We start from the raw sequence: 26,519 nt of genomic DNA on the forward strand, positions 1-26,519 counted from the left end.
TTACCTGCAGCTCTCCGGAGTCAGACCATGTACTCCCACCTCCACCTGGGCTTCTGCTCAGGGCACCACCAAGTCCTGACCAACTCCTATTCATCCTTCAAAGCCCAACTCCAGTATGAGCTCCTCTGGAGCTTCTTTTCCAACCCTCCTCACTCTCTCTCCAGGCTCCCCAAGACAACAGTTTCTCTAGTGTTTGTACCCACAGACAGGGCACCCCATGTCTCCCGGTCCAGCACTGGCCGGGCACGGAGTAGGCACTGGTCAATGACTGTTTATTGAATAAATTTACTACTGGAGTAGGAAGAGGCTGAGTCCAGTGTAATATAGTTGGCGGGAGTTGACAAATGGGGGTCCCCAAGAGAGGACCTGGATGGGGCCAAGTTCTGTCCTGCCCTTTCCCACTACAATCCTTCACCCTCACACCCACCACTCCCACTCTGCAGATGACCAAACAGGCTCAGAGAGAAGCCACTGGCCCCAGGTCACACACCTCCTCTCCACTCACCTGCAGGGGAGGGCAGGGAAGGAAAAGCCCTGGGTCAGTGTGGGGGACTCTCCTAAGTTTATTGGGCAACAGGCTGCAGGTGAGGGGCTGGTGGGAGGAGGGTGGGGGGTAATAACTTAAAAACCGGAGGTGTCAGCGGCAGCTTGAGAGACCTCTGCAGAGGAAGGGGGTGGGGTATTTACAAGGATTTGTACAAAGTGCCCCGCGCCAGCCTGGGGCAGGAATTGGGGTTCGAGCATGAGGGTGGGGGAGGGGAAGGACTCTGCCTCTCTGACCCCACTCCCAGCCCCCCACGAGTTCTCCAGTCTTGGGCTCAGCAGCTCCCCTGCCCTGCCCGAGGCCTAGTTCTTGAGCTGCTGGAGGAATGTTCTCCGGCGTCCCTTCCCACCTGCCCTGCCCCCAAAGTCTCCTCAGGTGCCCCCACGGCAGGGTGAGGGGGAGCAGGACTGGCTGGAGCCTCCAGGAGGGTGCCAGCTCCCCCGGCTGAGTCCCCTCATCCTTCTCCTGTGCCAAGCAGCCCCGGAGAACAGCAGAGGGGATAACTTCTGTCCCCAACCAAATCCATGGAAACCGAGGTGATGACAAAAGGAGACTCTCCTCCCTGTCCCCTTTTCCTCCTGTAGAAGCGAAGGGAACGAGAGGGGAAGAGGAAGGGACCCGGGCTGTGGTGGCTCAGAGCTCGAGGTCGTTGGAGATGCGGGTGACGAGGGTGCGGAAGGCCAGGGCGGTGCCCGCCACACGGCGGAAGAGAACGCCCCGCAGGCCCGGCCGGGGCAGCTGGCAGACCTCCACTTCGAAGTGGGACAGGGGCTCGGGCCCGCCCGCACCCCCGTGCAGACAGGCCAGCAGGAACGGCTGTGGCTGGCGGCAGCGGCAGCGGGCGGCTGCTGTGGCCTGGCGCAGAGCTGCCATCAGGGCCTCGGGAGGGCGCGAGCTGGTCAGCTTCACACTCCAGGGGAATCGGAGCAGCCGGGGGGCGGTTTCCGTTTGATCCCAAGGTAGATGGCAACTGGGGTGGGAAGAGAGTAGGGGTCACAGACGGGAGACCAAGGGAAGGTGGATAGAGAATTGAAGGGATAACTCTCTCCACTTTGGGACACACGCCTAGCTGTGTCCTCAAAACCATTCTTGCACCTGCAGTGACAATTTCAGCTGGACATCTCAGCCTGGCTGGAGATCCCATGTCTCCGACTCCTCTGCAGCCAGGCAGGACCGGGTCTAAATTCTGGGACATGGGCAGAAGTGAGCCTGCCACTCCACCTGGTGTCCTTCATAAGAGTCCCCATGCCCGGGGACTGGCAGCAGCACCAGCCAGCCTCGCCTGTACAGATGACTTAGGAATGGGGGTGAAGAACCCAGACACCTGAATGACCATTTGGGACAGAGTGACCCTGCCACACGGCTTGGATGAGAAATTTATTACTGCATTTTGGGGTCTCGTTGGAGCAGGCGAGCTTGTTTCCTACCTAATACTCTCGTGGTAATGACAATCCCTTCTCTCGGGGACCAGCGCTCTTCACTCTAGACCAGGGACTCACTTAGAAGTACCTTCGGCACAAAGGGGTGTTTGGAAATTTCTCGGGACTTTCTACCTGGGATAGTAGTATTTGTTATGCTGGGGAAAGGGGCAGGTCAGGGATGAGAAATGTCCTACGACGTGCAGGCGGTCCCTTTACAAAACGCAAACGACCCACAAAGTGCCAGAGCATTCTTCTTTAAGGGGCGGACCACCGAGAACGCATGGCCAATCAGAACTTCCACTGCTCTGCCCACTATGATTGGATCAATGACGAGCATATGGCCAGGTCTGACCAATCAGAGTAGCCCACCTTTTCAGCCCCAGCCAATGAGCGTCAGGCTGGACTTTATTGGAAACAGGGGAAGGCTCTCGTTTGCACTGGGGTCTCTAAATTGGTAGGGGTGAAAGTAAAGCAGGGCTGCCAAATTCTGTGCTGCCTGCTTTTGTAAATAAAGTTTTATTGGGATACAGCCACACCCATTTTTTTTTTTTTTTTTGTAGGGAGTATGGTTTTCTCAGTGGAATGGCAGAGCCCATGCGGGAGACTGGCTCTTAAAATCTAAGATATTTGCCCTGTGGGCCCACACAGGTGCTGTCTGCCTCTGCGTGGCTCAGAGCGGTGGGGCAGCCACTCTGCCACCATGGATGAGAGGAGAGAGGAGGCGGGGTGGTGACAGGAGGGCAGCTGGGCTGCAGCTAGGACAAGATGGTGCTCAGGGCTGTGGTACAAAGGGCAGGAATCCAGGGCAACTGGCAGAGGAGGCGGGTCATGGAGCATTTCAGAAGACTGGGCTTGGAAAATGGGCCTCAGGTCCCATCTGAGGGCCAGGGGTGAGGGAGGGGCTGTGAGGTGGTCAGGGGCAGTCACATGCACTCACCTTGTGACCTCAGGTCCCCCGATTCTCTCAGGTTCGTCTGCGACCCTGGGGAGGAGGTGGACAGGGTGTCTAACCTGGACATAGGGAGCCCTCCTCCCCCACCCACTCCCTCCCGGGCCCTGCCTTGGCCCAGTCCCTCCCTGCTGGCTAGAACTGACCCCCTACATCTCCAGAAGGGGGTTCGTCCTGAGAGGGTTAGTGCAAGTGGTAGAAAAGACACCGAAGAATTTGGAAGACAGAGAAAGAGGGGGTGGGTAGACACCTATATGTAGAAGGGGCAACAGACAGACACACACACTCACACACAGTCGGCTTTGTTGAAATGGCAGACACCTCCTTAGTGAGCCTGTCCCTCCCTTCCCCACACCCTGGGCCACTGCCCTGCTCTATTTTTCTTCTTAGTACCTGTACTGTCAAGACCCGATATTCCTCCCCCCACCCTCTTTCTCTACATATATGTGACTTATTTAGATATTTTCTGGTCCCCTACTAGAATGTGGGCTCTTCTAGTGCAGGAAATTTTCACATTTTGTTCACTCCTGGGTCCAGAATGGCACCAGGAACACAGTAAATAGGTGCCCCACAAATAACAGCAGTAATGAATAAAAGTAATGAACAAATTATTTCTAAATAATGCATTCATAAAGCACTTTCCAAGGCAACCTCCTCAGTCCTCACAACCACCCTCAAAGGAATGGCCTGTCATTGTGACTGCCACTGTACAGAAGAGGAAAACCAGGAGGTCCAGAGAGGTTGAGTGACTTCCTCAAGGTCACTCGGTAGAGTTGATATCTGGACCCCGAGAGTCTGGCCCCAGAGGCCATGCTTCTGGCCACTGCGCTTTATTAAAGGAGTAAAGAACACGCAGACCCACATCCAGGCCCTGTTCCCCACTCACATGCACGACCCCTCCCTGCGGCCCGCTCACACACAAGATGCAGACAGGGAGAGCGTGGGCGGGACTTACTGATCTTGGATCCCTGGGGCAGAGAGGCGCCCGAAACGCAGCGGTTAGAATTCTGCCGTTTAGAGGGATCGAGGGTGACCCTGCAGTGTGAGGAGGAGGTGACAGGGGTAGGGGACAGGGGAAGGGAGCAGGAGGAGGAAGAAAAGGGAAAGGAGAAGGAAGAGAAGTCAGGGCGCAGGAGGCAGAACAGAGTAGTAGACAGGCCAGCCCGTTCCACCCCCACCTGGTGCCCGGCGGTGCTCACCGACGGGTCAGCTTGGAGGTCAGCTTGGTGAAGAGGTTGGTGGTGGGGCGCGGCCGCCCGGCGGGCAGAGGTGCAGCCTCGTGTGCCAGCGTGGGCGAGGCTGGGGGCCCGTTCTGCACGCCCCCGCTGCCCCCGCCCCCTGCCCGCCGGTCCCGGACCTGACCACCGTGGAAGGTGCTGCGGATGGTGGAGCCGCGTGCTAGGCGGCTCCGCTCCCCAGATGGGGGAGCTAGGCTGTGACTGGAGGGGGAGGCGGGGGGTACCCGTGGGGTACCGGAGCTGTGGAGAGAATGACAGGTCAGGGTGGGGCTCTGAGGCAAATCTGGGCCCTAATCCCCCTGATTCTTCACTGTTCTGCCCTGAGCCCATAAACCCTGAAACTACCGGGCTGCTATGTACGGTTGTGCAGGCTGCAGACTACAGACCCACAGCATTATTTTATGGACTTTTAGAAGGAAGTTACCTCTTTTTCAATCTGTTCCTTCTTTAAACTCTACCTCCTCCAATCTATCCACTGCTCCAACTTTCCTCTCTCCAGACTCGGCAATCAAATAGATTTTACATATACTTGTGGATGATTCCCTTGCTGTGTGCTATCCACATTTCAGGAACCAAATGAACTTGGCAAAGGCTGCTCGGATAAGGAGCAGATGTGAATATCAAAAACCCGGATTCATTATGACAGCAACCTCCTCCTCCTCCTCTTCTTCTTCTTTTTTTAAGATGGGGGTCTTGCTATGCTGCCCAGGTTGGCCTTGAATTCCTGGGCTCAAGTGATCCTGCCATCTCTGCATCTGGAGTGACTGGGACTACACATGTGCCACTGCACCCAGCTCAATCATGACAACTTGCTGATGGTTGAAAATACAAAGGGGACTCTCCTTTCTTTTTCAAGATATTATGAGGGAAGTAGGGGTCCCTCTGTCCCAGTTTTTCTCCAGTCCTTTCCGACTCTCCCAATCCTGACAGCTGAAATAGAATTCCAATTTCTATCTTCCAGGGACCAGCCTAGATCTCAGAGAGGAAAGCCTGACTGTGGCTGAGGCCAGTTACCTCTCTCCCAGAATCCATTATCCCTGTTTTACTTCCTATGAACCCTGGTCATGGCCTCCCAGCCAGAGACTACACTTCCCAGCAACCCTTGCAACATGGGTGGTAATCATGTGACTAGGCTCTGGCCAATAGAAAACAAGCAGAAATGCCTTGTACCATTTCTGGGTCTTGCCTTTTTCTTGATACCAGGCATTGAACCCAGGGGTGCTTAACCACCGAGCCACATCCCCAGACATTTTTTAAAAATATATTTTATTTAGAGAGGGTCTTGCTGAGTTGTTTGGGGCCTCACTAAGTTGCTGAGGTTGGCTTTGAACCCACAATCCTCCTGCCTCTGCCTCCCCAGCAGCTGGGATTACAGGTGTGCTCCACTGTGTCAGGTGGGGGGCCATGCCTTTCAAGAGTGCTGCGTACCCTCTAGTTTTTTCTCACTTCTTGCAGATTGGGAAACAGTGGCAGTTGATAGAGCGGCTTCAGACCAGAGTTGGAATCTCGGCATGAAGACCCGCAGAATCAGCCTGGGCTCCCTGAGAAACCCTGCTGGTCTCCCCCCCACCCCACCCCCCTGGCTGACGTGCCAGAGATGGAACCCAGGGCCTTATATATGCCAGACAAATGCTCTACCACTGAGCTACATCCCCAGCCTTCAAAATTCCATCTTTCTTAAGCCACCATCCCTTGGAAAGGTCTCTTTGTTCCAGCAGCTTGGGCTATAATCTAACTGACCAGGAAGACTGTGTTACTTCAGCTGCTGATGAAGATTCTGGAGTCAGTCTGCAACCCTTGTTCCTTGACTCATGAGCTACAGTGGGCCTTGGGCAAGTTATTTAACCTTTCTGTGCTTCATTTCCAGTTATAAAATGGAAATACTAGGATCTACTTGCAATATCATTAGAAGCATTAAGTCAGCTAAGGTACTTTGCACATGATTGCTGCCTGATGAATGAATCACTATTCTTACTTTTATTTAGTAAACCATCAAAATAGCTCAGCCAGGGCCTAGTGTATCAGCCCTGTGCCAGGTATAGAAACACCTGTTCACCATCGGAAATCTTAACGGGGGCTGGATGTAGCTGGTGTTGGCCCCATTTTACAGAGTAAAAAAGAGGCTCAGAGATTTGCCCAACAGTAATTGTAGTAGCAAAGTGCGGAGGCAAGCCTCAAACAGAACTGAGTAGTCCCAGAATCACGACTGTCGCCCACGGCATTACCCCGCCCCCAGCTACCGTAACACCCGCCTGCATTTATCAGGCACGTCCCAGAGCTGGGCCTCCGTGTTGGCTAGTCACGTGGCCAGTGGCCCTTGCAGGTGGGAGTGTGGCTATCTTGGAGGTGCCCTGCTCCTGGATGGGCACCAATTCACTTCCTGTCCATGCGCCAGCCCCCTGGAATTGGTCCCCTCACTTGCCAGCTAGAGAGACCTCACAGCCTTGGGCCACCCAGCCAGGTCCCAGCCAGCCAGATGATGTGGAAGCTGTGAGGATCTGGGGCTTCTCTCAAGTTCTAAAAACGGATCATTCAAAAAATCCAGTTGGGTTCCCGCCACTTGTAGGCGAGAGTGAGGCAGCCTGCTGTTTCTAAGGCTGGTGACTGGTTAGCTAGGTGAGGACATGGACAGGGTACCTGGGCACGTCCTACCAAGGGCAGGGTGGACCCGCCCACTGTCCAGGCGGCATCATCTCAGATCCAGGGGCCTGCTCCCTGCCGGCCCCTCCCTCCCCGGGCCCCCATACCTGTTTTCTTTGCCATTTGGCAACAGGGACGGGCGTTCGGCCCCTGGGCGCTCTGTGCAAACGTAGGTGTTCCTGCGGGTCATCATGCTGGGAGGGAGGTTGTTCTGTGGGGGACACAGGGACGAGGAGCGGTGAAGGGCTGCCTGCCACGAGCCTCTTGCCCTCTCCCAGGAGGACTAATCAGGGCCTGGGTGGGAACCCGGGGGGGCAGGCAGGCGAGGGCTCAGAGGCCCCCAAACGCAGAGAGGTCCACAGGCTGTTCCCACGGGTGCCATTCACCAGCTCTCCGGGAGGTGGGCCTGGGAGGCCACTCGAGGTTTGGGGGGAGGGGGCCGAGGGAGAGCCATACAGGCCATACAGGTACAGGGACATGCTACACTCGGTCCCCAGTCAGCCCGTGTCCTGGCCAGGTCGCCTGCTCAGAACACCCCCCGGCTGGCCGCCCCACTCAGCCTCTGATCTCCTGGTCAGTTCACAGTATGCCCACCAGGCAGCCTCCGGGCCTCCTGGGTGCCCACTGCAGACAAATATGTCCCCAACCCCAAGAGACGGTGAGCTCCATGAAGACACGGGTGTAAGGATCCCACTGTCCCCTTGGACATTAAGGTCTGAGATCAGGTCTCTGCCTCAGCAGGGCCCGCAGGTGCCCTTCACCAGCTCTCTGGGGACAACAGGCTCTTCCCAAATACTACACAGTGCTCTGGGAACTGCAGGACGCCTGGGTCAGAGAAACCCATGGCAGGTGACATCTGCAGGGTGGACCCCAGGTGGCCCGCCCCCGCCCACTCACGGGGGTGCTCGTGCTGTCCTTCCTCCGCTCGGGGATCTCCGCCTTGTTGGGGTTGTGGGCGCTGCTGACCATGGGGCTGGACGGGGGCAGCCCCCGACTCCCGCTCCCCGCCGCGCTGCAGCTCGCCTTCCGGCCGGGCAGCCGCTCCTCCTTGAGCTCCGCCTCCCCGGTGCTGGTTGGGCTGCGCTTGGGGTGCAGGGGTGCCGGGGAGGGGCCACCTGGGGGAGGGAAGGAGCAGGTCCCGCTGATATATTGTCAAAGCCACCAACGCGTCCGCGTGGACCCAGGAACCACAACACAACCTCAGGTCCAGACAGGCTTTGCCGGGTCCCTGCCCCCCTGGTTCAGGGCAAGGGCCTGACCACTGAGCCCCCCGGCCCCGCCCCTCACCGTTTTCTATTTTCTATTTTTTTTTTTTTAATGTCAAAAGATTGAAAGCAGCCTAAATGCCCCGCATCGGGGGGTAGCCAAATAAGTCAAGGTATTCCCACAGGAGCCACTGTGTATGGGTGTATGGAACCCCTTAAAATAAACGTCCACAACAGGCAAATCCAGAGACTAAGCAGACTAGTGGCTGCAGGGCGGGGTGTGGGTGGGTGTGGGTGTGGGTGGTGGGATTCTCGGTGTGATGAAAGTGTCCCCACAGCAAGAACGGTGATGGACTCGACTCTGGAAGTATAGTAACCCTGGGGGCTGGACATTTTAAATGGGTGAATTGTACAGGATGTAAATTATCTCAATAAAACTACTTAAAAATCAGTGGAGAATTTAAATTTGATGAAGATGTAGGCAACAGACCTTCTGGAAGTTTTCCTGCCTAATCTTTTTCCCTTCATTAAACCTGGGTTGCTTTACCACTGAGCTACATCCCCAGTCCTTTATTTATTTATTTGTGATAGGGGCTCAACAGGTTGTTGAGGCTGTCTTTGAACTTGTGATTCTCCTGCCTCAGTCTTCCAAGTAGCTGGGATTACAGGCATGTGCCACCATGCCTGGTTTCCATGCCTAATTTTTGACAGTGGTGGGGGTCTATTTATTTTCTGCAGCAGATGAGATATTTGTTGGCTGCAGAATGTAGGGCACAATCTGGTATTTTCCCAACCTCATTCCATTTGGAATGGTCTCCCCCCTTTTTAATGTGGAGGAGAAGTGAGAAGGCAGTCTCTAAGCAGTCACTTTGTACAATGAGTCCTTTGCCCCAGTTCCAGTGAATGAATTCCCCAAAGACTCTGATATCAGTGCATCATCCCAGATGAGTAGCTGAAGAGATTCAAGGACCTTTTGGACTGGTCTCTAAAAGTGAAATGTTAATTAACCTCCTAGCTGGGCCTAGTGGCACATGCCTGTAATCCCAGCTACTCAGAAGGCCGACACAGAAGGATTGCAAATTCAAGGCCAGCCTCAGCAAGTTATCAAGGACCCAAGCAACTGAGGGAGACGCTGTCTCAAAATAAAAACTAAAATGAGCTGGGGATGTAGCTCAGTACTAGAGCACCTCTGGGTTCAATTTTCAGTTAAAGGGAAAAAAAAAAAAAAAAAAGGCCGTAGATGTAGCTCGGAGGCCGGGCGCTTGCCTAGCACCTGGGTTCAATCCTCTGTACAGCAAAAGAAAAAGCAGAAATCTGTGGGCTCATGGACCAGGAAAAAAGGTAAGGTGGGATAAGGGACAAACGAAAACCCAGAAAGTGGGAGAGGAAGCAAGGCGCGGCTGTCCGCTCAGCTCTGGGGCTCTTCCAGATGGACCCCTCCCTGCCTCTTCAGACGCAGCCTCTGGGGGCTGCAGGAGCCTGGCCAATTCCAGGGCCCTGAGCTGGGGGCGGAGCCTGCCTGAAGGGGCGGGGCGAACTCACAGAAGTCGCTGTGCCGGCGCTGGCGATGGTAGGTGGAGGAGGAGCTCCGCTGCCCTTTGCCGTGGCTGGTGCCTTTGCTGGCGCTTGTCCCGTTGGTGGTGTCGCTGGGCGCCCGTACCCGTGCCAGGGCCAGCCCTGGGGCGCCGCGGTCCCCACCCTCCTGCAAAAAGTTGGCATTCAAGACGTCGTGGCCGCCCGTCCCCTGTGCCCCCCAAATCCCTCCACCCAGGGCAGGGCACACTCCCGAAGGCCCCTGGTGTCCTCTGACCTCAGTCTTCCTGCCCAGCAGGAGGTAGGTGGCAGTCACTTCGTTGTACTTCTGGCTGGTCAAGGCCTCTCTGATCTCTTCCCGGGTGTAGCCCATACCCACCATCACCTCTGCGGAGGGCATGAGAGCGGGGTCAGCCTCCCGGCCCCCTCCACCTGCTCCGCACGGCCCCCTTTGGTCTGTCTGGGAGCCATCTCCCTTCTACCACGGCAGGCTCCCGACCCCTGACTGCTCCATACCTGGGGCACAGGCACATAGACACACGTCATGCCAGCCAAAGTGTTCTGTCCCCAGGGCCATCTGCCATTGCCTTCTCTTCTGAGAGGGCATCAGGCTTCCAGCATATGCTCCTGGCAGCCCCCTTCCCATAGTGAGCCACGAAGAGGAAGCTCCCAGAAGAAGACTCCCAACAACTGTCTTGGAGCACCTGGGTCCAGCTGTGCCTGAAAGCTGTCTACCCTGGCCTTCGTAGTCATGGGCATGAGTGAACTGTCAGTATTCGGTTGAACATGAAATTGCTGATATTGGCAAACTCTGCCCTATAAATGGCAGCCTCTTAGGGTTTCTGTTACTCGCAACCAAGCAAGCCCTAACGAATGCAGCAGGCTGTCATGGTCACCTCAGCCTCCTCAGCTGTAGAAGGAGGGCTACCGGGTGGTTTCTAACGGGTTCTCCCAGGGGGAAAAAAGTCAAGGTCAAAACCAGCAGCACCTACTACACACAGCTGGTGCAGATCCACTGTTTAAAATGCAGATGCAGCCCCGGGATTCCTCCCCTAGAGGCGCGGAGGGGACGCTTGCTGGGACGCTTGCTGGCGCGCTGGGCCACGTGGCACCCCTCTGCAGGCACTAGCCAGAGGGACGAGGTGGCCCTCACCTATTCGCTTGGTGTCCCCGAAGTCCTCCTCAGGCTCCGTGTATGGCTTCAGCTCCTCGCCCTCGTAGCCGATGTTGATCCACTTGTCTTTCATGATTTGCTGCAGGGACGAGAGGTGTCAGAGGGAGCCAGGAATCCGCAGCTCACCCCTCAGCTGGCCCAGGTGGGGCTGCGTACCCTGCCCAAGGCCGACACCCAGCACCCAGAGATCCTAAGGGCTGGCCCCTCCCCCGCCTCCCGATGCCACCCGCCTGCCCTGCAGCAGCTGGGTCCCCGCACCCTGTAATCATCCAGTAGCTCATTAGCTAATTACTGGCATGGCAGGGAGGGGGCGAGGCTGCATGGGGATGGGCTGTGCCTGGGCTCCCTGTCCACCTTAGGCGGGACACTCAGGCAGAGTGTGGGGAGCTGACCAGAGGCACAAGGCCGGGCTCACCTCGAGAGTGCAGCGTTTGGCGGGGTTCAGCACCAAGAATCTCCGCAGGATGCTCTCACAGTCGGTGGACATGTAGAAAGGGACCCGGTACTTCCCCCTGAGGACGCGCTCCCGCAGCTCCTGTGGGGACGGGGTTACTGGGGGGGGGGTGGCCGTGTCCCCAGCCCATCTCTTGCTCACACACCCATCTCCCTCCCAACCCTCGGACAGAAGTGACAGCAGCCCCGAGTCCCAGCCCTCTCCCTGACTCAGTTTCTCATCTGTAAAATGGGAACACTGCAGAGACGCAGCAATTTAAAAAATGATTTTTTAAGGCTACAGAGATCTTCATTCAGGGAGAACCTTTGTTCTTGCTTGAACAGGGGTCATCACGGTGAAAGCCTCAGCAGTAGCTGCCCCAGGGCAAATGCTACTTAAATACCAGGCATAGAGTGGGGCCCAGCATGCCCTCCCCGCCTGCCCCCACAGGCTGGGAGTCTGAGGACCTTCCGGAAGCCCTGCTTTTTGTTTGTCTGCTTAAGGTCTTTCCGAGGGTCCCCAGCAAGGCTCCAAGGTCAGGAAGCCCAGGCATCCCCTCCCAGGGAGACAGAGCAGGTGGCAGTGGAGCGTGGACTAACCGGAGGCCATGGGGTCAAGCCCGGGGACTGGGCAGGGGAGCCACCTTCCAGGCCGTTCTAACAGGGCTGAAAGAGGGAGCGCTTGGGAAGCACCGTGGGGCTGCAGGCCACGTGGGCCCCAAGAGTTGGGAGCACTTAATATAAAGCCACCTCAGAGACCACTGGCTACCAGCACCATGCACTCAAGGCACAAGACACCATCGCCAGGACATCACTGGCCTCCAATGTGCGATCCTCCTGCCTGAATCGTGGGGCAGCACCCATTTTCCAGATGAGGACACCAAGGCCAGAGTGGTGGGCCCTTGTCGGAGGCTGAACAGCAGAAAGCAGCAGGGCCTGGTTCCGAGCCAGGAGGCCGGGCTCCGAGCCCGTGCTGCGTAGCCCTAAACCACAGTCCTGTCATGTGATTAGAGCAGCAGCCACCAGGCATGACGCCTCGGCCAGATGCCAAGTCCTGGTGAGGGTTCCCCAGGCCCAGGCTGGCTGCGAGCAGTCACTCTTCTGTCCCCATCTTACAGGTGGGAAACAGGTTCAGAGACTCATCCGTCCCAAGTCACTCAAAAATGAAATGACAGAGCTGGGTGGCTAGTGGCGAGACCCTGACAGCAAGAGATGACAAGGGCCTGGGGCAGATGAGAGGCTAGCCTGGCCCTTCCAAAAGGCCTCTTAGCTTTCTACTTGCTACTCAGAAAAATGTGCTTGCTACTCAGTCCAGGGGCCAGGCGCTTCCAGGTGAGTCTTTTCTTGGTACCAGGGATTTGATATCAGGGTGCTTGACCCTGAGCCACATCCCAGTCCTTTTCGTTTTATTTAGAGACAGGGTCTCGCTGAGTTGCTCAGGGCCTCACTAATCTTCTGAGACTGGCTTTAAACTCTCGATCCTCCTGCCTCAGCCTCCGGAGATGCTGGGAATACAGGTGTGTGCCACCCTGCCCGGCTCCCCAGGCCTTTTTATATTTGATTTTGACACAGGGCCTCGCTAAGTTGCTGAGGCCGGCCTCAAATGTGTGATCCGCCTGCCTCAGCCTCCTGAGTCGCTGGGACGCAGACATGAGCCGCCACATGAGCTCCAGGTGCATATCTTAATGGTCCTCACTCAACAGAGTGGGAGAGTGAGGATTACAGGGCTCAGCGGCCTGTGCAATGCCACCATGAGGAGGGCCCTCCCTGCTCATCCCAAAGGCCACTTCTGACTGCCTGTCCTCAACAAGGACTGCCTGACTGCCCGATCACAACCCCCCACGGGCCACCCTGGGCGAGACAGAGTCCCCAGCTGCAGAATGCCTCCCCAAAGGTGTGGCCTTGGTCCAGCCAGAGGCAGCACCAGGCAATCCAACTGCAAACGAGTGGCCAAGCCGTCTCCATGCCATGCCAGGGGGACAGAGAGGCTGGCAGCGGCTCAGGTGGAGGGACACAGGGACTGGGCACATCCAGAGAGCCTGAGCGAGTCCCCGGCAAGGAGGAAAAATAGCTGTGAGGAGGCTCCTGGGTCGGTGCAGGGAATCTGAGCGTGGACCACAGGGTGGAGGCCAGGACTGAGCCGCGGATGTATTTCCTGTAGGTGACCATTGTCTGGAGAATGCGCCTGGTCTCAGAAGATAACCCACTGTAGCCTTTGGGAACAAAGGGACACAGTGTCTGCAAGGAACTGTCCCACAGTCCATCAACAAGAACCAGAGCAACCTCGTCATGTGCCTGTACAGACAGATATGGCCCGGGTGGCCAAGGGCCAGCTCCGCGGCTCTCCCAGGGGACCACGTGTTCTGTGTTCTATTCTTGCAACATTTCTGGAGACTGGCAACATCTCAAAACAGAAAGTTCAAAGGAAAAAAAAAAAACACGCAGAGGAAGACGGGGCCCACACGGGCTGCCCGCTTCCAGTGTCTGTCCCCAGCACTGGCCAACACCTGCCACCACATCTCCTCAACTCTTCATTCTGCTTCCTGCCTGGCTCTGCGGCTGGGACATCAGTTCCAGAAAATTTCTTGTTCGGAGCGATCATCTCGAGGACTTCCAGTAACGTGCTAAGTTTCGCAATCATGGCCACAATCACTGTGAGCACGTTTTCCATCGTTCAGAAGCCCTGACCCCCAGCTGTCACCTCCCCTGGCCCACCTGGCCCCTGTCCAGGTTGGACATTTCATACAAATGAAGCCACATGCTCTGGCCTCGCGTCGCTGGCTCTGTCTCTCTGCACAGCGTTCCTAGATCCCCCTATGGAACGGCAAACACACGGGCAGAGGCTGCTGCCACTCGTCACGTATTTGCAAAGCCTCAAAGTGACCCTCGTGTCAGAGGTGGATGGCAAGTATCTCCTGAGCGAGTGAGCGGGCTGAGCCAGGGATTCAAACCTGTCATGAGCCCCACACAGCACCGACCTCGTGGACTGGCCGCCTGACGGTGGGGGACGGGGTCCCCTGCTCCATCTGGTCATATGACCTCAGGCAGCCCCACCCTCTGGTCCCCGAAGAGGTGCAGTGCAGGGGACAGGGTGCGGCCTGATGGTGGGGTGAGATTCCCGCACCCAGATGGGCCCAGCACCTTGAGGTTGTGCCCGTCAAAGGGCAGGGAGCCGCTGACGAGCGTGTACAGGATGACGCCAAGGCTCCAGATGTCCACCTCCGGCCCGTCGTACTTCTTGCCCTGGAACAGCTCCGGGGCGGCGTACGGGGGGCTCCCGCAGAACGTGTCCAGCTTCGAGCCCAGTGTGAACTCGTTGCTGAAGCCAAAGTCGGCGATCTTGATGTTGGCCTCGGCGTCCAGCAAGAGGTTCTCGGCCTGGAGCAGAGGAGGAAGGACAGGGCTGGCTCAGCCTGGGGCAAGGGCGCGGCGGGGAGGCCACCAGAGTGTGGTCCATGAAAGCTGCTCACGCACTGGTCCCTACTCTGTGTGACCTTGGGGAATGACTTCACCTCTCTGGGCCTGTTTCCTCCTCGGTGGAGTTGGGGGATCAGTCCCCACCTCACAATGCAGTCTGAGGACAAAATGAGCGAGTCCACATAAAAGGCCCAGAACAAGACTGGCACCGATGAGAGCTGAGCGGGTGCCACCACCCCACGTGGTCTGCAGAGCGGGGGTCTCTGGGAAACCCCCGGCCCCTCCCCGAGACTCAGCTTATCCAGCAGGAAAGAAATGAGAATAAGGACGGCACAAAAATCTATAAAATATGACTAATTTTATCTATCAATTGTGTGCCTACTATGTGCCGGGCCCAGTACATAGTAGGTGGGGTAAGTGTGCAGAGAGCCCAGCTCCACTCTCACCTGCTGTGTGACTCTGGGTAGGTGACCCAATCCCATGCCTCAGTTTCCCTGTGTGTAAATGGAGGGTGACGGTGGAGTGGAGTCAACATGAGATGCTTTTTTTGACATGGAGCGTGACTGCTTTCCGCTGGTAGAAGGTTTTATCCTTTTCTTTCTTTCTTGTTTTCTTTTGGAGTGGGGATAAAACCCAGGGGTGCTCTACCACTGAGCCACATTGTAAGGTTTTATTTTGAGACAGGGTCTGGCTAAGTTGCTGAGGCTGGCCTTGAACTTGCAATCCTCCTGCCTCAGCCCTGTGAGCCACCGAGATGACAGGCATGGGCCACTGTGCCCCACAGGCTTTGTCTATTTCTTGAGGAAGATAGCCTTGTGACTGCCATTTCCCAGATAAGGACACTGAGGCTCGGGGAGGCCACCTCATACCCACAGCAAGCCAGCTGGAGTCCCATGGGGCTGGTGGTCACCAGGCCTGAGCATGAGAAGGAGCACCAGATGCTGCTTCTGCCGCCTTTCCACATCACCCACACCTGGCTGTCCCGTGTGAGGTCCTCAGCAGCTTAGGCCACCAGCATGTGCGCTCCTCATGGGCCTCCCCGTGCCTCCTAGCTTCTGTACCACCCTCCCACTCCTCCTGCCCCAGCAGGGCTTAGGGCACAAAGGCACCTCACACAGCTCATCCCAAACCAGAACCCAGCAGCAGCTCAGTCTGGCTCTGGGGTGGCACTTCCCACTGGTGTTTGAAACCCCACAATCCACCTCACCCTCACATCTGGTCCCCTGGTGCACTCACAGGACCATCCAGCAGGGGGCGTGCGGCCTCCAGGTTAGCACCCAGCAGCCCCAGAGCCCTCAGGGCAGACAGCCCAGGCCTCCTGGCACACAGAGCGGGCCAAAACCTTCTATAGCAATGGGACAGTGGCATTTTATGTGTTTGGCTCTAACAATAATTTTAAAAACAAAGTTTTCCCTTTGTATATCCTTTTTTCATCTCATTTTTCCTACAATTAACTTTTATCAGATTTTATAAGAGCACCTGTCCACAAGAGTTTTTTTAAAATGGGGGTCTCTGTGTTTCTCAGGCAGGCCTCAAACTCCTGGGCTCAAGGGATCCTCTTGCCTGGGTCTCCAGGACGAAGATTAAAAAAAAAACAAAAAACAAAAAAACAACCGGTCCTTCAACCCTGAGCTGACAGAGAGGTTCCCCAGGCCCTGGCCTGTGGCCTGGCACACACTCAGGTGCCCACTCCAGCCCGGGACCTGCCAGTCTCAGTTGAGAAGCCCAGTCCCTACAGGTCCCTCTGAGTGGGGTGTGGATCACCCAGGGACAGAGGCACATAAGGGTCTGCGGGCTCAGCTCAGCAGGTAGCTGGGGTCCGGCCGGGTGCGTCCCTGTCCTGCCCACCGCTGGCCCCATGGCTTCTCTCTCCAAGGCCCTTCTCAAGTTCCAAGATCCCTGATTCTAAGACCCTGCAGGGCGTGACTCTGGGGACCTAAAACCTCTTCTCAAGGATTCCTAAATGGTCTCGAGTCTGAGGCCCAAGTCCTGAGGCTCTAAGAGGGACAGACTACTGTGTCCTGCTGTCCCCGTACAGAAGGATACTCTATTTCTCCCTGGATGACTCCCATCCCCTTCACCAGCCTTGCTTGACCTCAAAAGCTTGTGCAGAGAGTCCAGCTCCACTAGGGAGGAGCCAGGGGACATGCTAGGCGGGGAGAGTGGCCAGGCTAGGGTCCCTGAGGTCACAGTGGGCTGGGGGCTTACCTTCAGGTCCCTGTGTACAATGTTTTTCTGGTGACAGTAGTGCACGGCCGATACAATCTGCAGGGAGAAGGTTTGTTACTTTTGGCCCTAAGTGGTCAGCCTCCCTCAGTAGCCTGTGAAGCCGATCACCACCAAGCCCCTGGTTCTAGCCTCCCCTGGGTGCAGGCCAAGCCCCTGGAGCCTTATGCCTACTTCTGTCACAGTGGGAGATGTTGTGGGATCTACTAAGACATTTGCACTAGGACACGTGACATTTTCACACTCAGACATCTAGACACTGTCACACACAGGGACTCAGATTGAAGACGTCAAGGAGGAACCCTCTCCCGTCTTACTCCTGGGAGTTCCTGTGAAAGGGTTATGAACCTGGAGATGGACACAGTCCCCACTCACCAGGTTTAGGCCCCTCACACCCAGGACAGCCGCCAGGGCAGCTGGACAGTCCCTAGCTGATGCCTGCACGCTCACTGGCACACTCAGCCACGCATATCCTGCACACCCACACCAGAGTTCAGCACACCTGCAGCCCTCTCCGCAAACCAACCCCACACCCGGCCCCGCAACCCACGGCCTACTCCACTGCGCATGCGCACGCCCACAGCTGGGCACGCCCAGCCGGCCCACGGCCCACACCTGTGCACCTGGGCCTGCGCCCAGGGCCAACACTCCCTCCTGCCCACCCAGCCCAGCACCTGCGACCGGTATCCACACACCCTCACACCTGGCATCGGTACATCTGGGGACCCGGCTCTGCACCCTCACTTGAGCTGCATCCCCAAGTCACTGGGCAACCCTGACCACAGCTGGCCCCCAGGTCCTAGCCTGGCCTCTGACCTGTCGGAACTTGGCTCGAGCTTCCTTCTCCTTCATGCGGCCGTGCGACACGAGGTAGTCAAACACTTCTCCTGCAGGGCAGAGGCCAAGGGGGTCAGGGAGCGCGCGGGGCGGGGCCGGGGGGCGCGGGGCGGGGCGGGCCTCACCGGCACTTGCGTATTCCATCACCAGGTACAGTGTCTTCTCCGTCTCGATGACCTCGAAGAGCTTCACTGCCGTGTGGGGGAGAGGAGAGCACAGGGTTAGGTGGGAAGGGGACGCCCCTCCACCCTCCACCGGGACTCGAACGCCGCGGATGTGCCAATCACAACAGCCCCCTACTCCAGAACCCTCAATGGCTCCCTACTGGCGGAAGGTTTTCCAAAATGGTCAGCCCCACTCCGCCGCGCGCCTCTCTCTCTCTCTCTCTCTCTCTCTCACACACACACACACACACACACACACACCAGCTGGGCGAGGCCAGGGCTTAGTCCGCTTTCTTTACTGCTCCCCGGCACTGGCACAAGCAGCCACCCAGTATTTATGGAGTAAAAGATGGATCAACAGATGCTGCAAGGCCAGACCCTGCGGCTCTCAATAAGACCCCTCTGTCCCCTCCCTGCCTAATAATGATAATGACAGCGATGCTCCCGATGAAAACAGATCAGATCCCAAAGCTCAGCCCTGAATGAAGCGTTCTGGACGCATGAACTTATCCACTCCTCACAATGACCTTGAAATAGGTCTTTTTATCCCCCTCACTCTAGAGGAGGCGACAGGCTCAGAGAGGTTGAAGTCACACAGCACTGACGCCACTGTGAGGAACCAGGTCTAACTGCTGTAACCCCTGGTCCCTCTTCCCCCAGTTCTCTCCTTTCCCACGCGCTCCAGTTGGTGGCCTGCCTCGGCGCCCACCCCTTCCCTCCTCACCGATGTTGGGGTGGTTGAGGCCCTTCATGATGCGCACTTCTCGGAACAGCTGTGGAGGCCAGAAAGGAAGACAGAGAAGAGTGAGGGGGAGGGTTTGGGGGCTGGGCAGGTCACCCGGCTGTCCCTGGAAACTGGCTCCGGCCCTGCTCCCTTCCTGGGCCTCACCTTCTGCAGACTGCTGGGGTTGAGCTGGGTCTTGTCAATAATCTTGATGGCAACCTAGAGGGAGAGGAAGGGGACAGATCAGGATTCCACGGGCCCTTGACACGGGGAGGTCCCCAACTCTGATCACCTTGGATGCCTCTTCTCAGAGAAGCCCTCTATCCAGGCCATTTCTAGAGGATGAAGACCCTGGCCAGGGGCACACACATACGGTCCCCCATCTCCAGTGCCACACTTACTTCTACAGGTAAGTATCCCCCATTCCATGGCGGGACCCCAAAGAGGCTGCTCCAGGGTCTATGTGTGCAAGGGTGACCAAGATCTCAGAGCTTTTACCCACGCCATCCTTTTTTTTTTTTTTTTTTTTTTTGAGATACCTGGAGTGGTCTACCACTGAGCCACATCCCAGTCCTTTTAATTCTCTGAGACAGCATCTCGCTAAGTTGCTGAGACTGGCCTCAAACTTGAACTTGCAGTCCTTCCACCTCAGGCCTCCTTGCTGGGATCACAGATGTGTGCCACCACACCTGGCCCATCACATCTTTGTTCAAAGATGAAATGGTAAATGACAACTAGCTCACACTTACTCCCACACACCGGACACCAGGCCCTGGTCTGTGAGATGCACAAATGGGACCTCTTCACCCTCACAGCAACCCCACAGGAGGAGTGCCAGGACCACCCCCATTCACAAATGGGAATCGGAGCTGGGTGCAGAGGCGAATGCCTGTAATCCTAGCAGCTCAGGAGGCTGAGGCAGAAGCACAACAAGTTTGAGGCCAGCCTCAGCAACTTAGCAACAGCCTGTCTCAATTTTTTTAAAAAATAGGGGATGGGGTTGTAGCTCAGGGGTATAGTGCTCCTGGGTTCAGTCCCAGGCACCAACAAAAACAAAAACCCACAAATGGGAAACCAAGGCATGCCACTTGGTCAAGGTTATGCAGCTTAATAGTCTTTTAAACTCTTTGAAAAAAAAAAAACTCTTAAAACCTTTAAAGATTTTTTTTAAAAAGGTCTTTGAGGTAGTCCTTAATGGGGAAAAGAATTCGAAAATTATTGAACTTTACTTATTTTACAGTTTAGTTTCTATTTTAAATCACACATTGGGATAGAACCCCATGCACTTTTCCAATGAGTGGCTTAAAAAAAAAAAATCCTAATCTAAGCCAGGCAGGGGGGCACAGGCCTGTAATCCCAGCAACTTGGGAGGCTGAAGCAGGAGGATCCCAAGTTCAAGGCCAGCCTCAGCAACTTAGCAACAGTCTGTTTCAAAATTTAAAACAACAGGGGCTGGGACTGTAACTCAGTGGTCGACGCTTGCCTAGCACAGTGAGGCACTGGGTTCGATCCTCAGCACCACATAAAACCAAATAAAGATTAAATTCTAAAAAAAATTTTCTTAAAAAATAATGAACAACAAGGGCTGGCAGGTCACTGAGTGGTAGAGAAACCCCCGAGTTCAATCCCCAGTACCCCCCCAGTCTTCCTCTAGCCCCAGGTCCGTAGTTCTCCCACAGGGTTCCGGGCCACCCCCAGATACACTAAATTTCAGAGCTCTTTCCCTGGGAGCCCCATTCCCTTATAACCCAGTCCTCTCAGAAACCTCTGGAACCACGTGCAGAATCCACATATGGTGAACTACATGTTCTGTGTGGGGGAGAGGGTCCCTTAGCTTTCCTCATATTCTCACGAATAGATTTTTAAAAATTTTGTCAAACACTTTTCATGCCAGTATTGAGAAGATCATATGGTTTCTCTCCTTTAATCTGTGAATGTGACGAAGTGCGTGAATAAATTGTCAAATGGAAAAGAACTCTGCATTCCTGGGATAAACCCAGCTTTGTTATCGCCCCGCTTTGTTCCACTCTTCTGCCGATGGTTCTATTTGCTAATATTTTGTTTCAGGTTTTTGGTTTGAGGCCAGCTTGGCTAACACACTGAGACCCTGTCTCAAAAAAATAAACAAGATTTTTGTACCTACATTCACCAGTAAGCTTGGCCCATAATTCTGTTCTGGTCTGGTTTGGCTCTTGTGGCTACGCTGGCACATACAAATCTGTTGGGGGGGTTGGGGACGTGGCTCAGTGGTAGAGCACGTGCCCAGCAAGCGTGAAGTGCTAGGCTCCATCCCCAGCACTGTGGGCGCGCAGGCTCACCATGCACACACCCCACACACCCGTTGGGCAGCAGAGCCTCTTTGTTCAGTCTCTGGAAGAACTGGCGTGACATTTGAATGTTAGGTAGAATTTGCCCATAAAACCATCGGGGCCTGGAGTCTTTTGTGCCTATGCCATAGGCTGCCTAGGGGCAGGGAGAGTCCATGCCCAGCAGGACTTCAGCCACCAATTCCATAGTTGCAAAGAGCCCAGAGGAAACCATGAAACCACCCACGGTCTTTTTTCCCTTTAAGCATGAACCTCAGCTCTCCTGTGTGGCTGGAGGTTTGCACAGCTCTTTCTGCAATAATGTTTGCAGGTAGGACTCCTCACTGGGGGCATGGGGGATGGGACTCTGGCGGGGCAGGACTCTGGGGGGCAGGACTCCCGAGAGTGAGGCCAAACTTGAATAAAGTCAGTGTGTTCTCAAGATCTCCAGAAGACTTGGAAGAGCCCAAGCCACCACTAAGGCCATGAGGTGGCCCAGGAGCTCGCAGAGGCCACGTGCATCCTCAGGACCAGAAGGGCTCTGCCCGCCGTCCCATTTCCTGAGTTTCAGGGAGGCCTGAGTTGGTTTTCTCTGGGCACTGGGGTTGTTTGGGTAAAATCTGAGAGTCAGGGACCCACCTGAGGTTAAAAGGCGAAGCGAGGCCAACCCTGAGCTCTCTGGAAGCTCTGGTGCGGCCCACCTGTGCCCACTCACCTCTCGCCCAGTGAGGATGTGCCGGGCCAGCTTGACCTTGGCGAAGTTGCCCTTCCCGATGGTGCGCAGCAGGCGGTAGTTGCCCACGTGGGGCTGCTCCTCGGGGCAGGAGGCGATGGAGTTCCGGCAGCGGGCACCCAGGGAGCGGCTGGACCAGGACGGTCCTTTGTCTGAAGATCGGCCACTGCCCAAGGTGCCATGCTGGGCGGGGGAGACGAGCGTGAGCGGCAGACCCCACCTCCAGCGGCACCTGTGGCTGGGCGGTTCACGAGGGCCCTGGCCCTGGCCCCTTGTGGCCCTTTTCCAACTCGGGCTGCAGAGAACCACATCCCCTGGGACCCTCCATTTGTATACAAGAGGCCTCCAGGAACAAGAGGGAAGGCCCGCTCTGCAGCATCCCGGCCTCAGGAGCCAGCCTCGGCGGTCTCACTGGGACTCCAGTTTATTCTAAATGGTGTGACCCTCAACCCAGTCCATGACATTCCACCCGACCACCACAGATGCTAACGTTCGGCTTCTTCCATAACTGCCCGGCTGCAGCCCCCCAATTCTGCTCCACACCCAGACATCAGACTGATGGCCAGACACTGGCGCTATCCCCCTCACCCAGTGTTGCCTGCCATGGTTCCGGTTACCCGTGATCAACCACAATCCGAAAATGTTAAATGGAAAATTCCAGTAATGAACAATTTGTAAGTTTTAAACACCTTTTATTATACTATATTATAATTGTCCTATTTCATTAGAAGTTATTTATTTATTTTTTTATTTGGTGCTGGGGATTGAACCCAGGGGAGCTTAACCACAGAGCCACATCCCCAGCCCTTTCTTATATTTATTTTGAGACAGGGGCTTGCTGAGTTGCTCAGGGCCTCACTAGGTTGCTGAGGCTGACTTTGAACTTGCCATCCTCCTGCCTCAGCCTGCCAAGCAGCTGGGATTACAGGTGGGCACGACCAAGCCCGACAGAGGTTATCGTTAACTCTTACTGTACCTAATTTAAAATTGAACTTGAACATGGGTACATATGTGCCGGGTTTGGCTTATCCCCCATTCCAGGTGTCTCCTGGAAGTCCTGGAACGTGTCCCTGAGCACCCAGAGGGGACTGCTGAGTTCCATCATCCTCGCCCCAGTTCTACTCCAGACTTGGGAGCCAAGCCTTCCTTTCACCCCGAGAGCCTGGCCCAGCCACTGAGACCCGCCCGCCACGGGAAACACTGTTTCGTCCTCGGGCTGCCCTCACCACCCTGCCCCGCCGTCTCCCACGCCCTCACTCCTCTGTCCCCAATGTTCTGTTCCTGCCATCCTGTCCCTCCCAGGCTCCCTCCCCCACAGGTCACCTGCCTGCTCCGAGTTGCCCTGTCCTGGATTGTGAGCCCCAGGGACCATGGCTCCCTTTCAGGGCTGGGCCCAGCGTGTCAGAGGCTCAGCCAAAATGGCTCTGCTCAGTCCTTGCTGTCCCCGTGCCCTCTCAGGGCCAGAGGCAGGAATCAGAGGACAGAGGACGCCAAGGAGGACAGGCCAGGTAGCCGATGGGCTGGGGGCCCTGTCTGGTCCTCACAGGGACTCCCTGCCAGGCCACCTTGCAGTGACGACCAACATTTCATTAACGTGGCATGACGCCCGCACAGCAGTGTCCCCCATTCTACAGGAGGAAAACTGAGGCCCAGGCCCGGATCCGAGCCCAGCTAGCTCCTGCCCACACTCCTGCACCGCCCGCCCCTACGGCGAAGCACAGGGTGGCCCGGCCTCGCCCAGCGCCTGACACCCAAGCCTGGTGGGGGGCACCTGCACCTCCCTGTGCCAGAGGAGCTGAGCCCTGGAGAGGGAAGGAGCTGGGCAAGGTCACACAGCTCATTCACAGGGGGCAAGAAGACAAGGTCCCCAAGCTTGGGCAGGAGCCACCTCTAGGGCTGCCACTCCAGGCACATGCCTGGCAGGCGGGCCCTCCCCCGGCCTCCAGCGGGGGCCAATAAGACATGCATTCTCCAGGCAGGGACCCCAGAGTCCCTGAGACTCAGTGGGGAGAGCACCTGCCCAAGGTCACAGGGCAGGTGAGTGGAGCAGCTGGGATCCAAACCCAGAGCGCTGACCCCAGTGCTGCTCCAGCCCAGGCCTCCTCCCAGGGGAGGGGGAGCCCTGTGACAAGGCACTGAGATGAGGGCTAGGAGGCCGCAGGGGGCCTGTCAGGGGGCACAAGTGAAGGTGGGATGGCACCCATGGAGGCAGCACTGCTGAGGGACCCCTGGGAGGAGCAGCTGGGACAGTGGTGACAAAGCCCCCAGGAGTTGGGAGCAGGAGCTGAAACTGCCCTGTGCCTCCCACCGACACCAGGCCTGTTGCTCGGGAACCTGGGAGGCTGACCCCTGGTGGGCCTTAGACCTTGGGGGGAGAGCATAACCCATGGCTGTTACCATGGCAACCAGGTAGAAGAGGGGGCTGCCACCTCAGATCCCAGAGGAAGACAGGTGGCTTCCAGACAGGGGACAGGCAGGCCTCACTGTCTAGAGTAGTAGGACAGGAGCGAACCAGCCATCCTAAGTCCCCACCAGGCACAGATCACAACCACCAACACGAGAGGAAGTCCTGGTATCAACCCCATTGTACAGACATGGAAACTGAGGTTTGGAGGTCACACAGCCAGGGAGGAAGAGAAACCTGACTGGAACCCGAGTTTATCTGAATAATTTAAGCAGTAAAAATGACAACGAGCATCCTCCTGAAAATCTCCCGGCAGGGAGGTGCCAGCATCAGCCCCCTGAGAGTCGGGGAAACTGAGGCTGGAGCAGGCTCTGCAAGCTCCCGCACGACTAATGACAGCCCTGGGTACGAATGCTTGGCCTTCTGACTCATCTCCACAGTCGCATAGTGGCCAACATCAGAGGAGCGCTTCACCCACATTGCCTTGATAATCCTCTGAGGGACCCAATGGTCACCCCCATTTTCCAGATCAAGAAACTGAGGCTCAAAGAGGAAGAACCAGTTTTCTGAGGACACAGTGCAAACCAGCATGCAGAGCCACACTAGGACCCAGAACCAGAGGCCAGGTTCCTCCCTGGTACCTCACTGTAGTGAATGGGAAGGGAGGCGGGTGGGCCTTGGCCAAGACTCCAAACTGCCCACAGCGACAATGGAGTGGGGCATCTCTGGAGGAAGGGCCCTGCAGGATAAAGAAGGGAGGGACCTCTGGAGGGGACCTGGGGTGGCAGTAGAGGCCTGAGGGGCAGGTACAATGACCCTAGTAGAAAAGGAGTCTGGGCTGTTTGGTGGCTGGTCTTCAGGAATCAGGAAGGGGCTCACTGGGACTGTCTGGACCATGGTGTAGTGACAGAGGGGCCTGGGGAGGGGGAGGGGGCTGGAGCTACAGGGGCGGTGGAGGTCTGAGGCCAGGAACCCCTGGGCCAGGGCCCAAGCCTCGGGGAAACTCCCAGAAATGGAGATGGGGAGCTTCTAGGAGCAGTCCTTGAAACTGGACAGAGGCCTGGGGGCCTGGAAGTGTGGGGAAGGGGCTCCCTGGGTAAGAGCGCCTAGAGCAATAGGGGCTGAGCCCTGTGGGCCACTAAGAGGCCTAGGAATCTGGGGAGAGTGCTTCTAGCAGTGACCCCAAGAGAAGAGGGCTTCGAGCCAGGAGGGCAGGACCAGAGGCTTCGTGTCCAGGAGCCTTCTGGAAGCCAGTCTACGGGAAGCTAGTCCTTTGAGCTTTGAGTCAGAAGCTGAGGAGGGGCTTCCTTGGGAGACAGACCCCTGGCAAGGAAAGGGGAAGCCCTGGGGCAGGAGAAGGGAAGGGTCTGGAACTCCAGGGGCAGGGATGGTGGCCACAGGGGAAGGGGCCTAGCCCGGGCTGAGGCGGAGGTCAGGAGGTTGGGGGCTTGGGGAGGGGGCTTGCCTGGAGCTGAGGAGCAGATACAGGGAGGATGAGGCCTGGAGTCAGACTGGTCCAGGGCCTAGAAATCCGAGCCAGGGCTGGGGGCCTGGAGTTGGGAGGCCAAGGCTTCCTGAGAGAGGAAGAGACCAGAGAGGGTCCAGGTGGCACCTGGGGGAGGGGGCAGGGGACGTGGGGAATCCAAGGACAGGGCTGCTTGGCAGAGGAGCACCAGGCCTGGGAGCAGAGAGACCTTGAAGCCAGAAAGGGCCCTGGGCCTGGGCAGGTGGCACCCGGCTGGAGAGAAGCTGCCCACAGGGCGGTGGAGCCCGGAGGGCCGGGGGGGCTGGGGCGAGGGGAGGGGGCCTGGGCGGCGGTGCCGGACCGGCGAGGGCCGGGGCAGAGGCAGGGCTGGGCGGCCTTGCTGGGAGAGGGCCAGGGCTGGGCCTAGGGGGTCAGGGGCCCTGCAGATCCAGGAAGGGGCGAGTGGTCGGCCGCGGAGCCGGGAGGGGAAAGGGCTGAACAGCCGGGAAGGGAGGGGCTCGTGGGAGGCAGGGGAGGGGGCTTCCTGGAGGGAAGAGACCGAGCGGAAGCGGTCTCCAGAGGGACCGGAGAGGGGTCCCGAGAGAGGGGCGCCCCAGGGGTCAGGCTGGGCCGAGAGGGGAGAGGACAGAGAGGCCTGGAAGTCGGAGGGGGCCAGGGGCTGGCGAGCCGGGTCGGGCCCGGGAAACGAGGGCAGGGGCTCGCGGGGCGAGTGGCAGGACCCGGCGACGGGATCGGTGGCTGGACCCAGCCAGGGCTCCCCAAGGGGCCGGGCCCCACTCACCGTGTCCGAGTTCCGATCGTTGCCCGGGGCCAGCGCCGTCCGCGAAGACATCTTCTCCGGGTCCCAGGGGGCAGGGGCGGCCGGGTGGGGGGGGCGGGGATCCGGGGGTCCCCTCTCTTCCCCTCCCCCCCCGCCGGCCTGGGGACGCGAGCTCAAAAGCTGGGCGCCGTGGACGCCCAAGTCCGCGCCGTGGGAGAGGGGGCAGGGCGGGGGAGGGGACACCGAGGGTCCTAGTGGCCCCGCGCAGTGTGGGCCCGGGGCGCCATGGGGGCGGCCGGCAGGCGGGCGGGCGGGCGGGGGCCGGG

At 57.3% G+C, this 26,519-nt stretch overlaps 1 protein-coding gene across 4 annotated transcripts; it reads right to left on the bottom strand.

Moving 5' to 3' along the window:
• Window positions 1–220: 220 nt before the first annotated feature.
• On the bottom strand, window positions 221–26,519 carry Mark4 (microtubule affinity regulating kinase 4). 4 transcript variants are annotated; one of them, XM_076838872.2, is made up of 18 exons: window positions 26,215–26,330; window positions 25,413–25,497; window positions 21,526–21,726; window positions 18,670–18,723; window positions 18,505–18,553; window positions 17,742–17,807; window positions 17,596–17,666; window positions 16,762–16,818; window positions 14,278–14,514; window positions 11,120–11,239; window positions 10,684–10,783; window positions 9,808–9,917; window positions 9,540–9,699; window positions 7,690–7,907; window positions 6,900–7,003; window positions 4,114–4,392; window positions 2,903–2,947; window positions 221–1,514 (listed from the first exon to the last, which is right to left on the bottom strand). In XM_076838872.2, exons 5-18 carry the CDS (start codon window positions 18,530–18,532, stop codon window positions 1,178–1,180), a joined length of 1,932 nt encoding a protein of 643 aa, XP_076694987.1. In that variant the 5' UTR covers window positions 18,533–18,553; window positions 18,670–18,723; window positions 21,526–21,726; window positions 25,413–25,497; window positions 26,215–26,330; the 3' UTR covers window positions 221–1,177. The 4 variants fall into 4 exon arrangements, with proteins under 4 accessions (XP_076694987.1, XP_076694986.1, XP_076694984.1 ...); XM_076838871.2 differs by having other exon boundaries at window positions 25,413–25,521; XM_076838870.2 differs by lacking the exon at window positions 25,413–25,497 and adding an exon at window positions 3,870–3,949 and having other exon boundaries at window positions 1,364–1,514; window positions 26,215–26,519.

Source organism: Callospermophilus lateralis, chromosome 18 (assembly GCF_048772815.1).
Source record: "Callospermophilus lateralis isolate mCalLat2 chromosome 18, mCalLat2.hap1, whole genome shotgun sequence".
Taxonomy (NCBI): Eukaryota; Metazoa; Chordata; class Mammalia; order Rodentia; family Sciuridae; genus Callospermophilus; species Callospermophilus lateralis.

What these genes read in the sequence shown, in the direction of transcription:
- Mark4 (XM_076838869.2), bottom strand. Translation starts at nt 26,265, where the DNA reads ATGTCTTCGCGGACGGCGCTGGCCCCGGGCAACGATCGGAACTCGGAC. An exon ending in GATGGAATACGCAAGTGCCG is followed by an intron (nt 17,667 to 17,741) that starts GTGAGGCCCGCC and finishes TCTGCCCTGCAG; the next exon opens with GAGAAGTGTTTGACTACCTC. An exon ending in TTGACGGGCACAACCTCAAG is followed by an intron (nt 11,240 to 14,277) that starts GTGCTGGGCCCA and finishes CCGTCCCCACAG; the next exon opens with GAGCTGCGGGAGCGCGTCCT.